This window comes from Corvus moneduloides, chromosome 2, assembly GCF_009650955.1.
Source record: "Corvus moneduloides isolate bCorMon1 chromosome 2, bCorMon1.pri, whole genome shotgun sequence".
In the NCBI taxonomy this organism is placed as follows: domain Eukaryota; kingdom Metazoa; phylum Chordata; class Aves; order Passeriformes; family Corvidae; genus Corvus; species Corvus moneduloides.
The window spans coordinates 49,475,379-49,491,179 of record NC_045477.1 but is presented as its reverse complement, the minus strand read 5'-3'; the positions used below and the strand labels follow the sequence as shown (position 1 = coordinate 49,491,179).

General features: G+C 48.0%; 1 protein-coding gene and 2 non-coding genes across 3 annotated transcripts; 2 read left to right on the top strand and 1 right to left on the bottom strand.

The window, feature by feature from the left end:
• Positions 1-486: 486 nt before the first annotated feature.
• On the bottom strand, positions 487-8,199 carry ALOX5AP (arachidonate 5-lipoxygenase activating protein). Its single transcript, XM_032099534.1, has 5 exons — positions 8,068-8,199; positions 4,402-4,501; positions 3,373-3,443; positions 1,999-2,080; positions 487-1,362 (listed from the first exon to the last, which is right to left on the bottom strand). Exons 1-5 carry the CDS (start codon positions 8,135-8,137, stop codon positions 1,200-1,202), a joined length of 486 nt encoding a protein of 161 aa, XP_031955425.1. The 5' UTR covers positions 8,138-8,199; the 3' UTR covers positions 487-1,199.
• Positions 8,200-14,585: 6,386 nt separating this feature from the next.
• Positions 14,586-14,659, top strand: TRNAN-GUU. The gene has a single exon. It is a non-coding gene; the product is annotated as a tRNA-Asn (tRNA).
• Positions 14,660-14,904: 245 nt separating this feature from the next.
• TRNAV-AAC lies at positions 14,905-14,977 on the top strand. Its single transcript has one exon. It is a non-coding gene; the product is annotated as a tRNA-Val (tRNA).
• The last annotated feature ends 824 nt before the right edge of the window (positions 14,978-15,801 follow it).

The following is a 15,801-nucleotide window of genomic DNA, read 5'->3' as shown; positions in this document are numbered from 1 at the left end:
ACCAAAACCCTCCAGCCTCGGTGTAGTACAAAGGCAGATGGCTTTCTGCACCTGCTTTTGTGAACAGCTCTGCAAACCCTCTTCTCACATAGCGAGGAGTCTCATCTCCCCCCCCGAAGGAGTCACGAAATACAGCCTTATCCATCCTGCATGTGGCAATCAGGCAGGCTTAAGAGCTTAAGCACTTGCAGGGTAGCAATGTTTAAAAAGATTGCCGCTACCTGTTTGCCTACCTCGGTCTGCACTGCTAATCAAAGCGCTCCTCAGCGTGGACTTGCGGGGCACGTTGTCAGTGCTGGAAGCAGAGCACTGACCGTGCTCATAGAAGGGCACTTGTTAAACTCGCCCTTTTAGGGCCGTGCCCAGGGCCATCAGCTGCTTGCACGAACAGCCCGGTGCTACTGCCCTTGCTCCGCTCTCCGGCCGGCTGCTGAGCCACGGAGCACTGGGATCATGCACCGGGCAAAGAAGATGGCAGCAGACAGATTTCTTCGCTTTAGACTGTTTTATTAAACAAAGCCAATCAAAACAAAACCAACCCCGCCGGCAACACACTACCTCCTCATTTACACACTACTCCTTTTCCCGGCTCTGGGAGAACAAAGAGGCTGAAGTGTAAATGAGATCAGTGTGGTGAGTGTTACGCACATGAATATTTATCAAGGAAGACCAGAGAGGAGCCAATTTGCCACCCTCCTGCGGCAGCAAGAGCTTGGTCATCAACAAGTTGGAGGGAAAGGGTAGGTGAAGAGGCTGCTCCATGCCTTTATGCGGGCAGGGGCATGTGGGATGCCGGTGAAAGGCTGTTCTTGTTATCTGAGAGTGACTGTGGGAGCCATCAGTCAGGAGCAACACTGAGAGGATCCTGGGTTTTGGGACAAAAGCTAAGTACAACACAGTTACGAAGCAAGCATACAATGTCCCTTCCAGTCATGCAATCAGCTTGCAAGCTGCACTTCAGGGAAAAAATTCTAAAGAGTTAACTGGAAGTTGTTACCATTCCTCGGGTGTGCCAAGTGCTGATGATAAATCATTTTTCTGAAGAAAAAAGCAAGGTTAAATCAAACTACAGAGCCCATCAAGCATGAGATTTACAGAGATCTCACTGGGTTATGGATTCATTTCTTAAACAGTTGAATTATGACAGCTTCTGGGCATTGATATACAAAGCGTGCTGACCCCCTCAGTGCTGTGGGGAGTTAGGGTATGAGCAGCAATGGAGAGATCGCGCTGGTTATCGTCTTAATGTGTATTTCAAAGTCACTTCCGAAAAAGAAGATGAGATAGTAGTTGAGTATTCCAGCCACAGACATGAGGAACAGGAACAAAATTATGCGCTTTCCAAACAAGTAACCGGGAGTGCTGAGGAGACAGAAATGGGGAAAAGCACTTTGTTAATGTGCATCACCTCATGGAAGAACCCTCAGACTTTGGACTCTGCTGTTGAGAGCAGCTGAAAGACGTCAGGAGCTGAGAGAGAGTGGGCAAATTTCTTTTCTGTCTTGTATTGCCAGGCAGTTGCGAGGACTTAAATGTCATTTTCAGGATCCATTTGGGTCTGGATTTGGCCTTCTGTTCTCAGAGTAGGCTGCTGCTTACAAGTGTCTGTTCAGAGGGACTTGAATGTGTTTTCAGCCATCACAGGCTGTGGGACAACTCTGTTTCACATGTGTGTAATTTATTAATATAAATAAAATACAAATATTAATATAAAAGGACAATCTTGTGCAAGTAGTGGCACAAACATGCAAACCTGTGTTTGCAGAGAGTCCTGTGAGCAGGAGCTGCAGGCCCCCTGACCCCAGTGCTGCTGCACATCCGACATCTCCCACAGCTACCCCCATTCCTCCAAAAGAGAGGGGCTTTCCTGCACTACGGAATGCCAGCATCTGTTGCAGGCAGCACCACAAGCCAGCAGCTGAGCCTATGGAAGTGGCAGCATCTGGCTGTGCTCCTACCACATTCTGGGTTTTGTAAAGAGGCTCTGCAAGTCCTTACCTCTGAGTCCTCTCCCCGAGGTAGCCCACAAAGTACTTCTGCCTCACAAACAAGTACATCAGGCCAGCAAAGGCAGCAGGAGCTGGGTAAAGGATAAAACAGTGCATTAACAACACCAGCCCAGGTCTCACTGTATGTCTCCATCTGCTGCCTGGGTTGGAATGGGAAACGGGAATCTGCAGCCTTGAGTTATGGGACAAGCACTGGAACTGGGATGGAGACCTCTGCATGGGAAACAGAGCACTTGCCTTGCCCTCACTCCAGATTTTCTGAAGACTTTGCAGGTGTAATCGTGCTCACAACTGTGCCCACTGCAGAGCACACACTCCCTATCATCCTCTGAGATGCCTACAAGAAAGCTGGAGAGGAACTTTTTACAAGGACATGAACTCATAGGACAAGGGGAAATGGCTTTAACCTGAAAGAGAGTAGGTTTAGATTATATATAGGAAAGAAGTTCTTCACTGTGAGACTGGTGAGGCACTGGCACAGGTTTCACAGAGAAGGTGTGAATGCCCCATCCCTGGAAGACTTCAGTGCCAGGCTGGATGGGACTTCAAGCAATCTGGTCTAGTGGAAGGTGTCCCTGCCCCTGGCAAGGGAGCTGGAATGAGATAATCTTTGAGATCTTTTCCAAGCCAAACCATTCTACGGTTTTGTGAAACCCAGTGTGGGTCATACCAGGCTCAGGAAAGAGAGTGCCAACTCAGGCACTGCCCTCACCAGAAAGAGAAGGCAGTTGGTAGATGTACTTCACTAGGAGCAGGTGGAGGATACACTATGGTCCAATACCAACTTCTGAGCATATAAAAAGGGGTTTTCCCCCATAATTCTAGCTTTTCCCACAACTGCAGACAAAATTCCTTCTTCTCCTGGTCAGGAAACTCCTTTTTTTCCCAGAAAGAATAGACATGTACCCCAGGTACATGTATTCATCTTAATGTTAGATAAACTCACATTGCATTGCAGGGGATCACAATTAGAAATGCAGGTAAACAGTCCTGGGTTGCCCTCAGCACAGGGGAGACCTGGCAGTTCTGGCAATTTAATAATTTGAGTCCATTTCCTGTCCCAAAAGTGAATAATGTTGCATCCAGCAACCAAGTACTAAACCCTTCACCCAAAACAAAGGGAACTCACCCATAATGCCAGTATGAGAAATGTCCCTGGCCTAGACTACCCTGAATCATGTCTGGGAACACATCTGTTGGCATAGCCACGTCATGAGTGTTAGCTCCAGGACAGGAGGGTAAGAGAGGTTCCCCTGCTGCAGGAGGGTTGGTCCCTGGAAGTGTAACTTCCAAAGCACTTGCCATCCCTTGCTGAATGTGGTGCCAAGTTGAAGGGAGAAAAAACCAAACAAAAGAATGTTACCTTGGCTGCAGAGGAGGCCAGCACACCAAAGCACAGCGAGAAATGTTGGGTACGCGTGTCCGCAGTTCTGGCTAGAACAGAATTTATAGGAGAGAAATCAGAGCACAGGCAAATAGAAACAAAATCAATATGTTTCACCAGCAGAGAATGGTGGCAGGTGAATTTGGGCTGCACTAGTGCCATTGACAGTAGACTTTTATCCCAGAGCGGTGGGAGGCTCCTGATCTGCCAGGAGCTGGACTCCTCACCCACATCTGCTTCCCTGTTTCCTCACTCAGATAATGGATGTCTTTGTGCTGCCTGATGAGGAAAACAAACCATCGTGTGTACCTGTGAAAGCCACTTTCTCCCTAACCTGTTTGATCATGATAGATGCTGTGAGCTTTATTGGCTTAAAGTCCTTTTAATTGAGTCATACTAATAAAGCTATTGGAGGAAACCAACAAATGTAGAATTGCACCACAAATAAGAGTGTCTCACAGAGTTAACATGTGTCTTTGCAGGGGAACAGGAATGGTTTCCAGCTGCCTCCTTCAGCTGGGATTGCTTTCTGAGGGGGAGAAGTGAAGAAGTTGAGAGTGATTCTATGTAGCAAAGAAGTGGAGAAGTGGGGAGCTGTGTGCCAAGGGATTTGTACAAGCTCTGCCACCTACTTGCTCCTCAGCAGGCTGACGTCTCTCTGCTGGCTCTTTCCTTTTGAGCCACAGTGCCCTTGGGACTCTGGCTGTGCTTGTGTCACACTTCCAGCAGGGAACAGTGAACTGATTCCCAAATGAAGAGACACAGTACTCATAATGGCTGCAAGACCTATATAGATGAAGCACATGGTGGCAAGAAGGGTGCTGAATTCACACAGCAAATATATCCGAAAACCACAGGTCTGAACACTGAGAGCAGAAAGGGATTATGTAAAAAGTCTTCATCTGAGGGCATTTGGAATCCACCTCTGGCCCCTAAAAGGGTTTGGATTTAATGTTAATGAAGAGCATGATGAACCCCACTCTGCCTCAGTTGGCAGTGTCTACTCACTTGGCAGTGTAGACACGGTCGAAGGAGGAGGACCCCTGCCGCTGCAACCCCTTGCTGTTGCAGTGTCTGCTTTCATGCTCCACTTTGTTAGCAAAAAAAGCTGTTAAGGAAACCACAGAGTATTCAGTCTGAGATGTCATCCGGAGATATTGCAGAAGCTGGGCTTTGTGGGCTCAGCTCTGTTCCCATGAGCATCCAAGCTGGGCAGATGGCAGGAGAAGATACAGGTGCATGGAGGTGCAGGATGTGGCCAGTGTGCTTGCTGTCACCCGGGTTTAACCAAACCCTTCATGCATCCCCACGTGTCTGTGTGTGACTGATAGCAGGCTCTCACCTCCAATCCCTGCTTCACCCCAACACTGTACTTCAGGCAGCCTGCATCTCTGCTGCAGAAGCCTTGCCCTGACCTGGTCCTTTGAGCTCCCAGTGGGAAAAGAGCTTTCCAGACAGAGCTGCCAACCCCAAATCTTGCTCTCCAACAGAGCAGAGAGACAAGGGAGTCTATTCTCTTTTAGTGAAACCCATTTGCCAAACCAAGGACATGCTGCAGGGCTGGTTCTTTTCCCAGAAAGGCCCACAGAAAGCCTGGTCTTAATGGCTGATCTGTGTGCATCCTCCTTTTAAGCAACAGAGTTGTGTCAGAGTGTTAGCTGCTGCAAAAATGCAGCACCACAAGATAATGTATCATGCTCTTGACAAACATGTTTTATCTGATGACACTAAACCAGAGACCATCAATCATATGTCAAAATACACCAGAGAGAGCTCTGGCAGGCTACAAGCTGCAAGCTTTCTGTTGTCGTGCATCCCATCTCAAGTGCATCCAAATCACTCTATGGCTTGGAATATTAACCAAATATATATACATAAAAGATAGCCCATCAGGAAATACATTATTATAACAGTAAAAATTTAACTACATAAGCTGCAGGATTTCATTCCTTCAATTGGAAGAGTTGCCTCCTTTTTCCCCCTCCATTGATGCTGTAGGTCTTTTGTACTTCCATTGTCTTTAGTAAAAACTACGGACTTTTTTGGTTTCCAGTATTGTTTGATCCCCATGGTACATACAGCCCTTCTGCAGAAAAAACCTCAGTGCTTTAAGTCAGCACCCCTACTCTGAGCCAAGCTGCAGACCCCCCCACTGCCAGCAGCACAGTGCACTGGCCAGCTCCTGGGGGACCCAGACCAGACACCACCCAGTGGCCCAGCCACCGGGAGTTCTCAGCACCCACATCTTCCCACCAGCCCAGCCTTTGGCAAGAAGTTACCCTGCCTACAGTGACTAAGAGGACCTAATTGAAGAGGATAGGGTTGATCAGCACTTTTTTGTCCAGTGCTAAGTTGCAGCGATGGGAAACCACTTTCTGTAGGTCTGGGACTGCATGGACTCACTGGAAGCATAACTTCTCCCTTTCTTTTATCATACATGTGAAATCTCTAGAAAATACCACAGCTTCCGAGAAAGCCAAGTAAGCTATTTATCTTCCTCTCCACTGCTGCAGGTGCTGCCACTTCCCAAATATCAGCTTGCTGCTAGAGAGACGCTCCGTGATGCCAGGAGGCAAGAGGGTGCTTTCACAAGCCAGCAGGAGAGGAGTGAGCAGAGCAAGACTGGAGTGGAGAGGTTTAATTCAGCTCAGCTGTTCCAGGAGATAATGTCCTGAGGCTCCAAGGCTGCACAGACTGCCCAGAGCCTGAACAGTGGCAGTCCCACTCTGACCAAGGTAATGTGCAAGGGTTCAGTGTAAGCCTGGTTGTTTCACAAGTCCATGCCAACAGAAACTGGGAACTGATGATCCAGCCAAGCCAGTGCTTGCAAACATGCTCTTTTTCTCTCTCCACTTTGCTTCCTCTGTCCTGATCTGCTCAGCAATGATCACTGATTTGCCCTGAAAGCTGCTGGATTGCAACATCTCTCCGACAAAAGAACAAAACTTTAGGCTGCATGCGTCACTCAGTGGTATGCAGCCACATGAGTCATTGTGTGGGATGTGGAGATTTCCTTCATGAACAAGGTGACAGTAAATGGACAGCAGACTGGGGCAGCAACATAGCCCACCTCCATCTTTAGGAATAACAGCATTCACCCAAGTTGTTTTCTAGTCCTGCATCCTATGCAGAGAAGCATATAATCACACATTTACATGGTACTGACTTCATGCACTTAGCCAAGCAGATGCCCAAATGCTTTCCTGAATGAGAGCCATGGCAAGAATTAAGTACACCTGACACCCCTTGACAAACATTTCTACTGCCTTCCTTATTGCATTCACTGCAAGACTTTTCTAGACAGAAAGCTTGGGAAGAGGCAATCAGATTATGCAAGGCTTGAAATCATGGTTTAGGGCTGTCTGCCTCACATGCTTGGCACACTCTGCCAAGCATCCTGCTTCCCCTTTGTAGCAGTTGGGTCAATAATATCACAGACAGATTTCCATGAGGTAAAAGCACATGGATGGAAGTCTGACATGTCTGAGTGAGAGGAAAAAACCCTTTATATAAAGTCATATGATTAAATAGCAAGAAATGCATATTTGACACATTTTCTTAATTATGGTACATGCTCTGGTGTTAATGTGCCATATTCTGGTGATGTCACACACTGTGCATTTACCAGAGAATAACATTGGGTTAAATGACATGGCATTTAGTGCCTATGTTGAAATTAATCAGTCTGCATCTCCCTTTTTTTTTTTGTTCCTTGGCAGCAAGGCTCTCACCACTTCCCCTCTCTGCAGCAGCCCAAGAATAGCCCATTTCCTAGGAAATGTTCAGTGTTTGTGTTCAGTGGGAATCTCCCATTTGTAGTAAGAAGCCTTCACTAAAGATTTCTGGAATTTTCACCAGCCCCCATCCCACTGCTGAATCTCTTTGAAGCTGGGCAAATTTAGTGCAGCTGAGGCAAAACTCAATCCTTTCTTTGTATTCTGGGCAGAATTTCCTGCTAAAGTAAGTATTTGTAAGAGAGGGTGATGAAGTTAAAATCAAATTTGCACAGGAGAGAGACTTGTTTTATTTAAAAAATCTTGAAGAATATACAAGGGACTATACACGGTCTGAATAAGACCTAGAGAAGGAAACTTCACCATCTCCGGAAATGTGCAGTGTTCTTGGGACCACAGTTAAAGGAGATTAGTTATACTGCAGGACTCGGAGATGCAGGAAAGCAGGAGAGCTGCCTGCCCACAAATAGCCCACACAGACTCCTCCAATTCTGTCCCCTTCACCCAGCTCCACACAAAGGCCTGACCCATTGCAGCCCCCCCAGGGACTCTGTCCCTGCCCATGGCAGCAGAACTCCAGCTGAGAGTAGCCCTGGCTGACCACAGCAGGGACCTAGGTCGGAAAAGGAGGTCTTAGTCATCAAATCAAAATGCATATTGCCACAGGGTATCCCAGCATATTAGTCCTTACATTAGCTGAAATGTATAACAAACTCACTCTAGAATATCAGAGAGCAGGACCATGTGACTGTCAGGATACTTCCACAATGGCACACAAAATTCCATGCTTAGAAGACCATTTCTAAAGCCAAAGCCATGCCTAAGCATGCATGCACTTATAAATAAAGATCATCTATCCAAAGATCAGCTCAACATATATCATCCTGAACTTTCCTCAGCTCCCTTTTATCCTTTAAATAAATGCTTGTTTTTATCTTACCATTTTGGATAACACTGATCAGGGTGACGATGGCAAGCAGGACAATGCTTCCCAGGGTCTCCTGGTCCATTTTGTGAGCGGGCTGTCAGGGTGGACGGTGCAGCCTCGGTGGCAGCTCAGTACTACAGACACAGAATGAGGAAGTGAAGGTCTTATCTTGAATCATGAAACACTTCCTCCGGCTTCACAGGAGAGGGGCAGCACCCTCTGCTCTGATGCCTGTCAGACCAATAACCACAGGCTCGCTCACTCATGGTAAACAGATGAAGCCCAGGCAAGCAAGAAATTACAGGTCTGTGATCTAAGAGGATACATAATGTGGAAAGATATCTATTGTCCTTCCTACCTGGATATCTAAAGTATGTCTAAGCATTTGGCCAGCTGTGTAGAACAGCAAAAGGCTGGAAGAAACCAGTCAGGCTATCATGGCATTGTCAGCAAGTGCCCTACCACTCCACAAGTAGCTGGGAGGAGAAATAATGTTGACAAGTCTCAGTAATGTTGTTGCTCTCATGCAGATGCTCTCCCTGGTCACATCTCCATCAGTCTCACCAGTGAGGACATTCCAGGCCTGTATGTCACAAGCCAAACTCCTGTACCCCCTGGCATACTGGAATGGGCAATGCACTAATGCTGTGAGCATTGCTGGTGAGCACAGAAATATGTACCAGGCATGGACCCTGCATCCTTCCCCCTACGAGTAACTCCTTGGAAGTCAGTGACAGCTATGTGCATTCAGTGTTTTACAGGCTCAGACTTCACAGTTGTGCCCCAGTTTTAGTGCTTGAAGCCCAATATAGCTGAGCACAACTGCTGCAGCATGTTCACAGCTCGGATCCAATCCCTTGGTGAAGCTGGCCCAGAAGCACAGGCTGCGGTGTTGGACAGAGTGGTGGGTTGACCTTGGCTGAACTTCAGGTGCCCACCCAAACTACTCTATCTCTCCTCTCCTCAGCTGGACAGGGAAGAGAAAATATAACAAAAGGCTAAGGGGTTGAGATAAAGGCAGGGAGAGATCACTCACCAGCTACTGTCACAGGCAAATCAGACCTCACTCTGGATGGGACACAGCCAGGTATGAGTTCCCAGCAGGAGCCAACCTGCAAACCCCATCTTTTTCAATGGGGACACATTTACCTACAATGGTGTTTTTACCCAGTCTCTCTATCATGCAAATTTTTATAATCTGTAGTCTTACATATGGAAAACTCTCATATAATTTGGGTATAAACAAATAAACGGAAATGTAAATGAAACTGGCTGAGAGGTCAGTGATTAACACTGTGAGCTGTGACATAGTTATCTTAATAGGAAAAGGCTGTCTTTCTGGGATAACTTCCCTACAGTCCATACAGATACAACTGTGTGAGAAGCAAGGCCATAAAGAGCATCTAGGTTTAGATTTGGCTTGTGGTATTTTCTTCAGAATGTAAAAATTTGCCAGATTTGCTTTAGGAAAAAACCTAAATCCAAGAACAAATAGAGAAGTACAACAGCTCTTTGAGAATGCTTTTATTCAGACTGAAGTTCTCTTTTTCCCCAGAATATGCTATTTTCTTACTTGAACATCAATGTTTATGTTTTGTGGTCTATTGAGCATAGGATTGTAGCTGGTATTTAGGGATGGTATTTAATGCTAAGCATCTACTAATCTTCTGAGAAGAAAAACCCATCACCTAAAAGCTGCTATGGAATTAAGTCAAAAGAGGAATATTGTCTAAGCAGAGATCAATGTTATGACTGTAAAGAGAGGAGTTGTGCATGGGCATGGGCAAGCAGGAGGGAGCTGCTGACAGGAGAGGGTGAAGGGGACAGCACAGGTCCTCGGGGCATCTATGGTAGGAGGATTCCCAGTCATTCTCCTGCAGCAGGCACCGAGCCTTCCCCTTCTGCTGCCTGTTTTACACCGGTGCAAACCTATCAGGCAGCCTGCAGCTTGCTTTTGATTTACAAGTGGCAGCACAAGCACATGAGCCTGCTCCAACTTGCCAAGAAAACACACATGCTTCCCTGCTATCAAAGACTTCCCAGAGGTGGCTTCTATTCAGCGGAACTCTCGTATAAAAAGGGGTAGGAATCAGGCTGCTGAGGTGTGAAGATGCCATAATGCAAAAAACCCCACAACACACCAGGAGTTTATGCCAGCAGGCTTTCCAGCTGGCTGACCCAAGCTCCCATCTCTCACCCTGTGTGCGAGGGATTGTGAGAGCTGAGCTCTTGATGCCTTTGCTTTCTCCTTGTCCTGCTCTTTGTTTTCCAGCTCTTTGCTTTGCTCCTGCTCAGTGCCTCTCACCACACACTCATCCCCACTTTGCTCTTTTGCTCTGCCCCTTCTGATTTCTCCCTGGCACCTCTTGGCATCACAGCACACTTTGGCATTTTGGCATTTGACATCCCCGGCGCTTTTCTGGAAATCCAGCCTGTTCCCTCCTCTTACCCAGTTTTGCTCCAAAGCCATCCCACGTGTATGTGTGGAGAAAAGCAGGGTTTTGCACTCCTCCCTGCAGAAAAAAAACACATGACATCAACTCCAGGGCTTGTTAAAATGATTTCTTGGTGTGCAGGGAGAAAAAAGCTTTGCCACCAAGAACCTCTTTGACATGGCTGCCTTAAGAAATGAACTGCAGAGTTTTGTTTTGCTGGTTTTTTGTTGTTTGGGTTTTTTTAATGCAGCATCACTCTGAGGGCTCTGCTTGAGGAAAAACAAGGAAATCAAGATGGCATGTGAGACATGGAAGAAGAAGTCCCTTTACCGTGGCAAGGTAACACTGTTGTATAGCCAGACAGAGCAGAAACCATGCGTGGGGAGGAATATTACCTTTTCATACCCCTTGGCACTGGAATAGCTGCAGGGTACAAGGAGATTCTGGCAATATTTTTGCAGTTTGGGGAATTGCCTTGGCAAGGGAGGGCTAAAATGACTCTGATAACAGTTTTTTCCATATCTACACATTAAATTGTTCCTTCTCCCTGAGACCTAAACACACACACACAGGAGCACTGTCTGGATAAGACAAACCTGGCACCACTGGAAAACCTGGTCCACCTGGGAGAAAGATCAGTGCAAGACACCTCCATCATATCTCACTTGGCTGTTTGAAATAAGGGATTTTCCTGAGTAGACAAAAAAAGAAAAGGGGGTGTAGGGGGTGGGATACACACTTTGAGGAACAGTGCCTGCACCTTCTGTAACCCCCAGCTGTGGTCAGACCTCTTCAGGCACAGGTAATTCAGCGCTTCAGCAGCTGCTGTCAGACCCCAGCCCTTTTGCTTGCTGCATGGCTGTTTAACATCCACATTGTCCTGTCTGAGGAAGATAACCTTGACACAGTAAGCCATGAAGCTCACGAAAATGTGCAAAGCCAGCTAGCTTTTCCAGTTGCGCTGCAAGGCTTCTGGCACATTAATCTCCTCCTCTGGAATCTTGAACAGCCAGTCAAAATAACCCTTTTGTAGAATCGCTTTCATGATGAAGAGGAAAGGACTGGGAACACAGATCTATAAATATCTTTTGGGATGTTCATCTCTCCTCTCCTCTCATGCACTCTGATCAGTGCTCAGCAGCAAGGACTCCAATGAAAGTGTGTCTTGATAAAATAAAGGCTGCTTGTGTGAACCTCCCACATATAAATGCCAGGTGACACCCAGCTGTCATGCTTTATCATAAATGCAAGGAGACACAAGCCCCTTGGACTGGCTGGTTAATATTAGCACTCTGCTTTGCAAACTTCAAAAGCCACAGCACCACCAAACGTAGTGCACACACGCACACACACACACACACACACACACGTGGGTGACTACCTGCCTCACGGCAGCCTGCTTCAGCATCGCATCCTTGCTGAATCCTGACAAAACCCCCACGGAGTGCATGAACAGAGCTGGAAATGTGAAGTGCAGCATGATGAAAAGGGCAACGCTGCAGTTTTTAAAATGCTGGCTTCCTTTTGCACAGCCCAGAGAATGACATTGTGGGAGCCAGCAGAGCACCACCTCAAAAACCCCTCCTTCTCCACATTTCACAGGCTTCCTCCTTTCACTTACTGTCTCCACATTCCTTTTGTACAAATTCGGCTCAAAACACAGAGTTGGAAGACTGAAACTGTAGTCCCTCCGGACCCCCGGCACAGCCTCCTCCTCCTCACCCTCTGTGTCTCATTGTCATGGTTCAACCCCAGTCGGCAACTCGGCCCCACGCAGCCACTCACTCACTCCCCACCAGTGAGATGGGGGAGAGAATCAGAAGGATAAAAGTGAGAAAAGGGTTAGGAGAATCCACACATGCAAGCAAAGAAAAACAACAAATGCATTCACTGCTTCCCACAGGCAGGCAGGTGTTCAGCCATTTCCAGGAAAGCCAGGCTCCATCACACATAATGGTTACTGTGGAAGACAACACCATCACTCCAAATGTTCTCCCCTTTCTCCTTCTTCCCTCAGCTTTATATGCTGAGCATGATGCCATATGGTATGGGGTAATCCTTGGATCTGCTGTCCAAGCTGTGTCCCCTCTGAATTCTCATGCACCCCCAGCCCACTCGCTGGTGGAGTGATGTGAGAGGCAGAAAAGGCCTTGACTTTGCGTAAGTCCTGCTCAGTAGTGACTAAAACATCCCTTTGTGATCAGCACTGTTTCCAGCACAAATCCAAAAGAGAGCCACATGCCAGCTAGTGGGAAGAAAATTAACTCTACCCACAGTATTTCAGAGGTGGCCTCACCAGAGCTGAGCAGAGGAGCAGAATCACCTCTCTTGAGCTGCTGGCAACGCTTTGTCTGATGTGACCCAGGGTACAATTCACCTTCTTGGCCACAAAGGCCCATTGTTGGCTCGTGTTCAACCTTCTGTCCACTAGGACACCCAACTTCCTTTCTGTCAGGTTGATTTCTAGATAGGTGCCCCCAGCATGTCTTGGTGCATATTTCTTTTGTCTACAGCTGCAGGACTCCGCACTTCTCCTTGTTGAACTCCATGAGGTGCCCATCAGCCCATTTCTCCAACCTGTCAAGGTCCCTCTGGATAGCAGCATCACCCTCTGCTCTGTCTGCCACTCCTCTGAGTTTGGTACTGTCTGCAAACTTGCTGAGGGTAAACTCTGGCCCATCACCCAGATCATTAATGGAATGTTGTGCAGTATTGATCCCTGGGGTACACTGGCTTCCAACTACATCATGCCACTAATCACCACCCTCTAGACACAACAGCCACTTTACAATCCACCTCACTGTCTGCTTATCCAACCCACACATCAACAGCTTCTCTGCAAGAATCTCCCAGGAGGCAGTGTTGAAGGCCTCACTGAAGTCCAGGCAGACAGTATCCACTGCCCTCCTCTCTTCTACCAGGCTGTCACCTCACCATAGGAGTCTATCAAGTTATCGAGCATAGCTTCCCCTTGTTCGAGCCATACTGACCAACTGCTGGTGATTTCTGTGTCTTTGATGTGCCTGAAGATGGTTTCCAGGATTAGCTGATCCATCACCTTCCCAAGGATTGAGGTGAAGCTGACCGGTTCCCCCAGTCATCCTTCTTGCCCTTCTGGAAGATGGGGGTGATGTTGCTGTACCCCCATCCTTGGGCACTTCCCCTCATTGCCATGACTGATCAAAGCTGATGGAGACTGCAATGGATCTGCCATTTCTCTCAGCACCTGTGGGTATATGCCATCAGGATCAATAGACTTATGTACATGCAGGTTGCTTAAGTATTCCCAGACTTGGCCCTCATCCATCTGGGGTATATCTTCCTTGCTGATTTGGTTTTTATTTGCTGCCATTATCATCTTATTACCTTTTAGGTGACTGCAATTTGATTAATAATTCTGTTAATAAGACTGTTTAGAGCTGAGGCAAGGCTTCCTGGGCAGAGATTCCCAGGTCTTCCTCTCCACTCTGCTTTGAGAAGTCTCTTTTGCCCTGTGTCATTTCTGCCAGTGTTCCCGCTTTCCATTAGCTCTTGCAAATAATTATCAAAGGTCTTTGAATCAAAGGTCACTGTGTGGTAAATTTTGTCTCCTGTTAAGTCTCTGGTCACAACTAGTCCTTTTGGAACTCTAATTATCAGGAGGAAAGATATTGGATCCTTTGGCCATGTTAATAATAGGGCAATGCTAATTTTTGCCTTCCTCATCCTTGGCAGGTACTCTCAGAGCTTCCTCTTGCCAGCTAGGCTGTCTCAGAGAGCAGCTTTCAGGCTCCTATCTGCAACTGTCCCACCAACAGGCAGAACTTCAAACACTATATTTTTCTGCTTGTCCACTCTTTCCCAATCCCTCAGGAAAACCAACAAAAAAGGCCACAGAGAAAACAAAACAACAGAGAAAACACAAAGAAAAGTAAAGGAAGGACCGTTCTTCAGATTAAAAAAGCAAACAAGCACCAAAGCTGGTGATGAAAAACCTCAACCCGCACACCCGCAGCCCCTGGAAGGAGCGGGCAGCAGCAGGAACACAAAGGAACACAAAGCCGCCCCAGCCAGAGCGGGAATCAGCGGTAACTCGGCGAGAGAGCAACCCAGCGCGTCTCTGTGGCGCAATCGGTTAGCGCGTTCGGCTGTTAACCGAAAGGTTGGTGGTTCGAGCCCACCCAGGGACGGGGCGCGACTCTTTTGTGACGCGCGGTGCCTTTTTCCTTCCCTCCTGCCAGCGGCAGCGGCTGTAACCGGCCCGCGCCGCCTTTATACGGGCGGGAAGCGCGCGAGACCAGCTTTTGGCTCCGGGGCGTGGCTCGTCCTGCTCCGCCGACAGGCGTTCCACCCACAACCGCATGCTCGCGGCGAGGCCGCGGGTGCTCCGTGCCATTGGTCAAGGGGGACTGCCGGAAAAGGATACAGTATGGCGGTTTCCGTAGTGTAGTGGTTATCACGTTCGCCTAACACGCGAAAGGTCCCCGGTTCGAAACCGGGCGGAAACACTATGTTTTTTCCCCTTCCCGTGTCACTGCGGACGTCGTTCCTGGTTCCTCTTTTGGAACGCGCCAGCGGCCGCCTGGGGGGCACATCCCGCCTTCCTCGGGAGTTGGAGAGGGCGAGCAGTCTCCTGGGCTGCGGCGGGGCCGTGAGGAAGCAGCAGGGGCAGGGCTGGGGCCTGTGCTGAAGCTCAGCATCGTTCCCGTGCACGAGCCCCTCGGCAAACGCGTTTTTCCCCGGAAAGATCGCCAAGAGGAGGGGAAACGAGCATCAGCCGAAACGGTCTGAACATCATCAGAAAACTTGGGACAAAAACTACAACCACTTGCCTTGGGCATTACAGAAGCCCACTTAGATACTAACTTACATAAGAAGAGTAATATAGACCCAGGTCCGGGGAGAAGCGTCTCCTGAGGGTTTCTTCGGCCTCTTTCTGGAAATATACGCTGGAGACACCTGGCCCCTACTTCCTTACACTCCTTTCCCAGCATCTCCTCTCCTTTGTGAGCCCGAAGTCTCCACCGTGCTGTCCTGGGCTGTGCAGCTTCAGCATCTCCCTCGTAAACAACTACACCATGTTTGTGCACAGTGTAAAACTAAGCATGCCTCAAACTCCATCAGCCTTGTTATCCCACTCACCTTCTCTTCTCTCTTGCTCTGTCTGCACACTGTCTTAGATCTTTACTTGGACTGGAAGTTCTTCCACTCCGAGGCTGAATCCTGGTGGACTTTAAATAAAGCACAGCATACACTTTCGAGCATAAGCTGCTCAAAAGGTAACGTGCCTTGCTCTGAGCATGAAGGGGCTCACATCAAGAGCAGCTGTTTA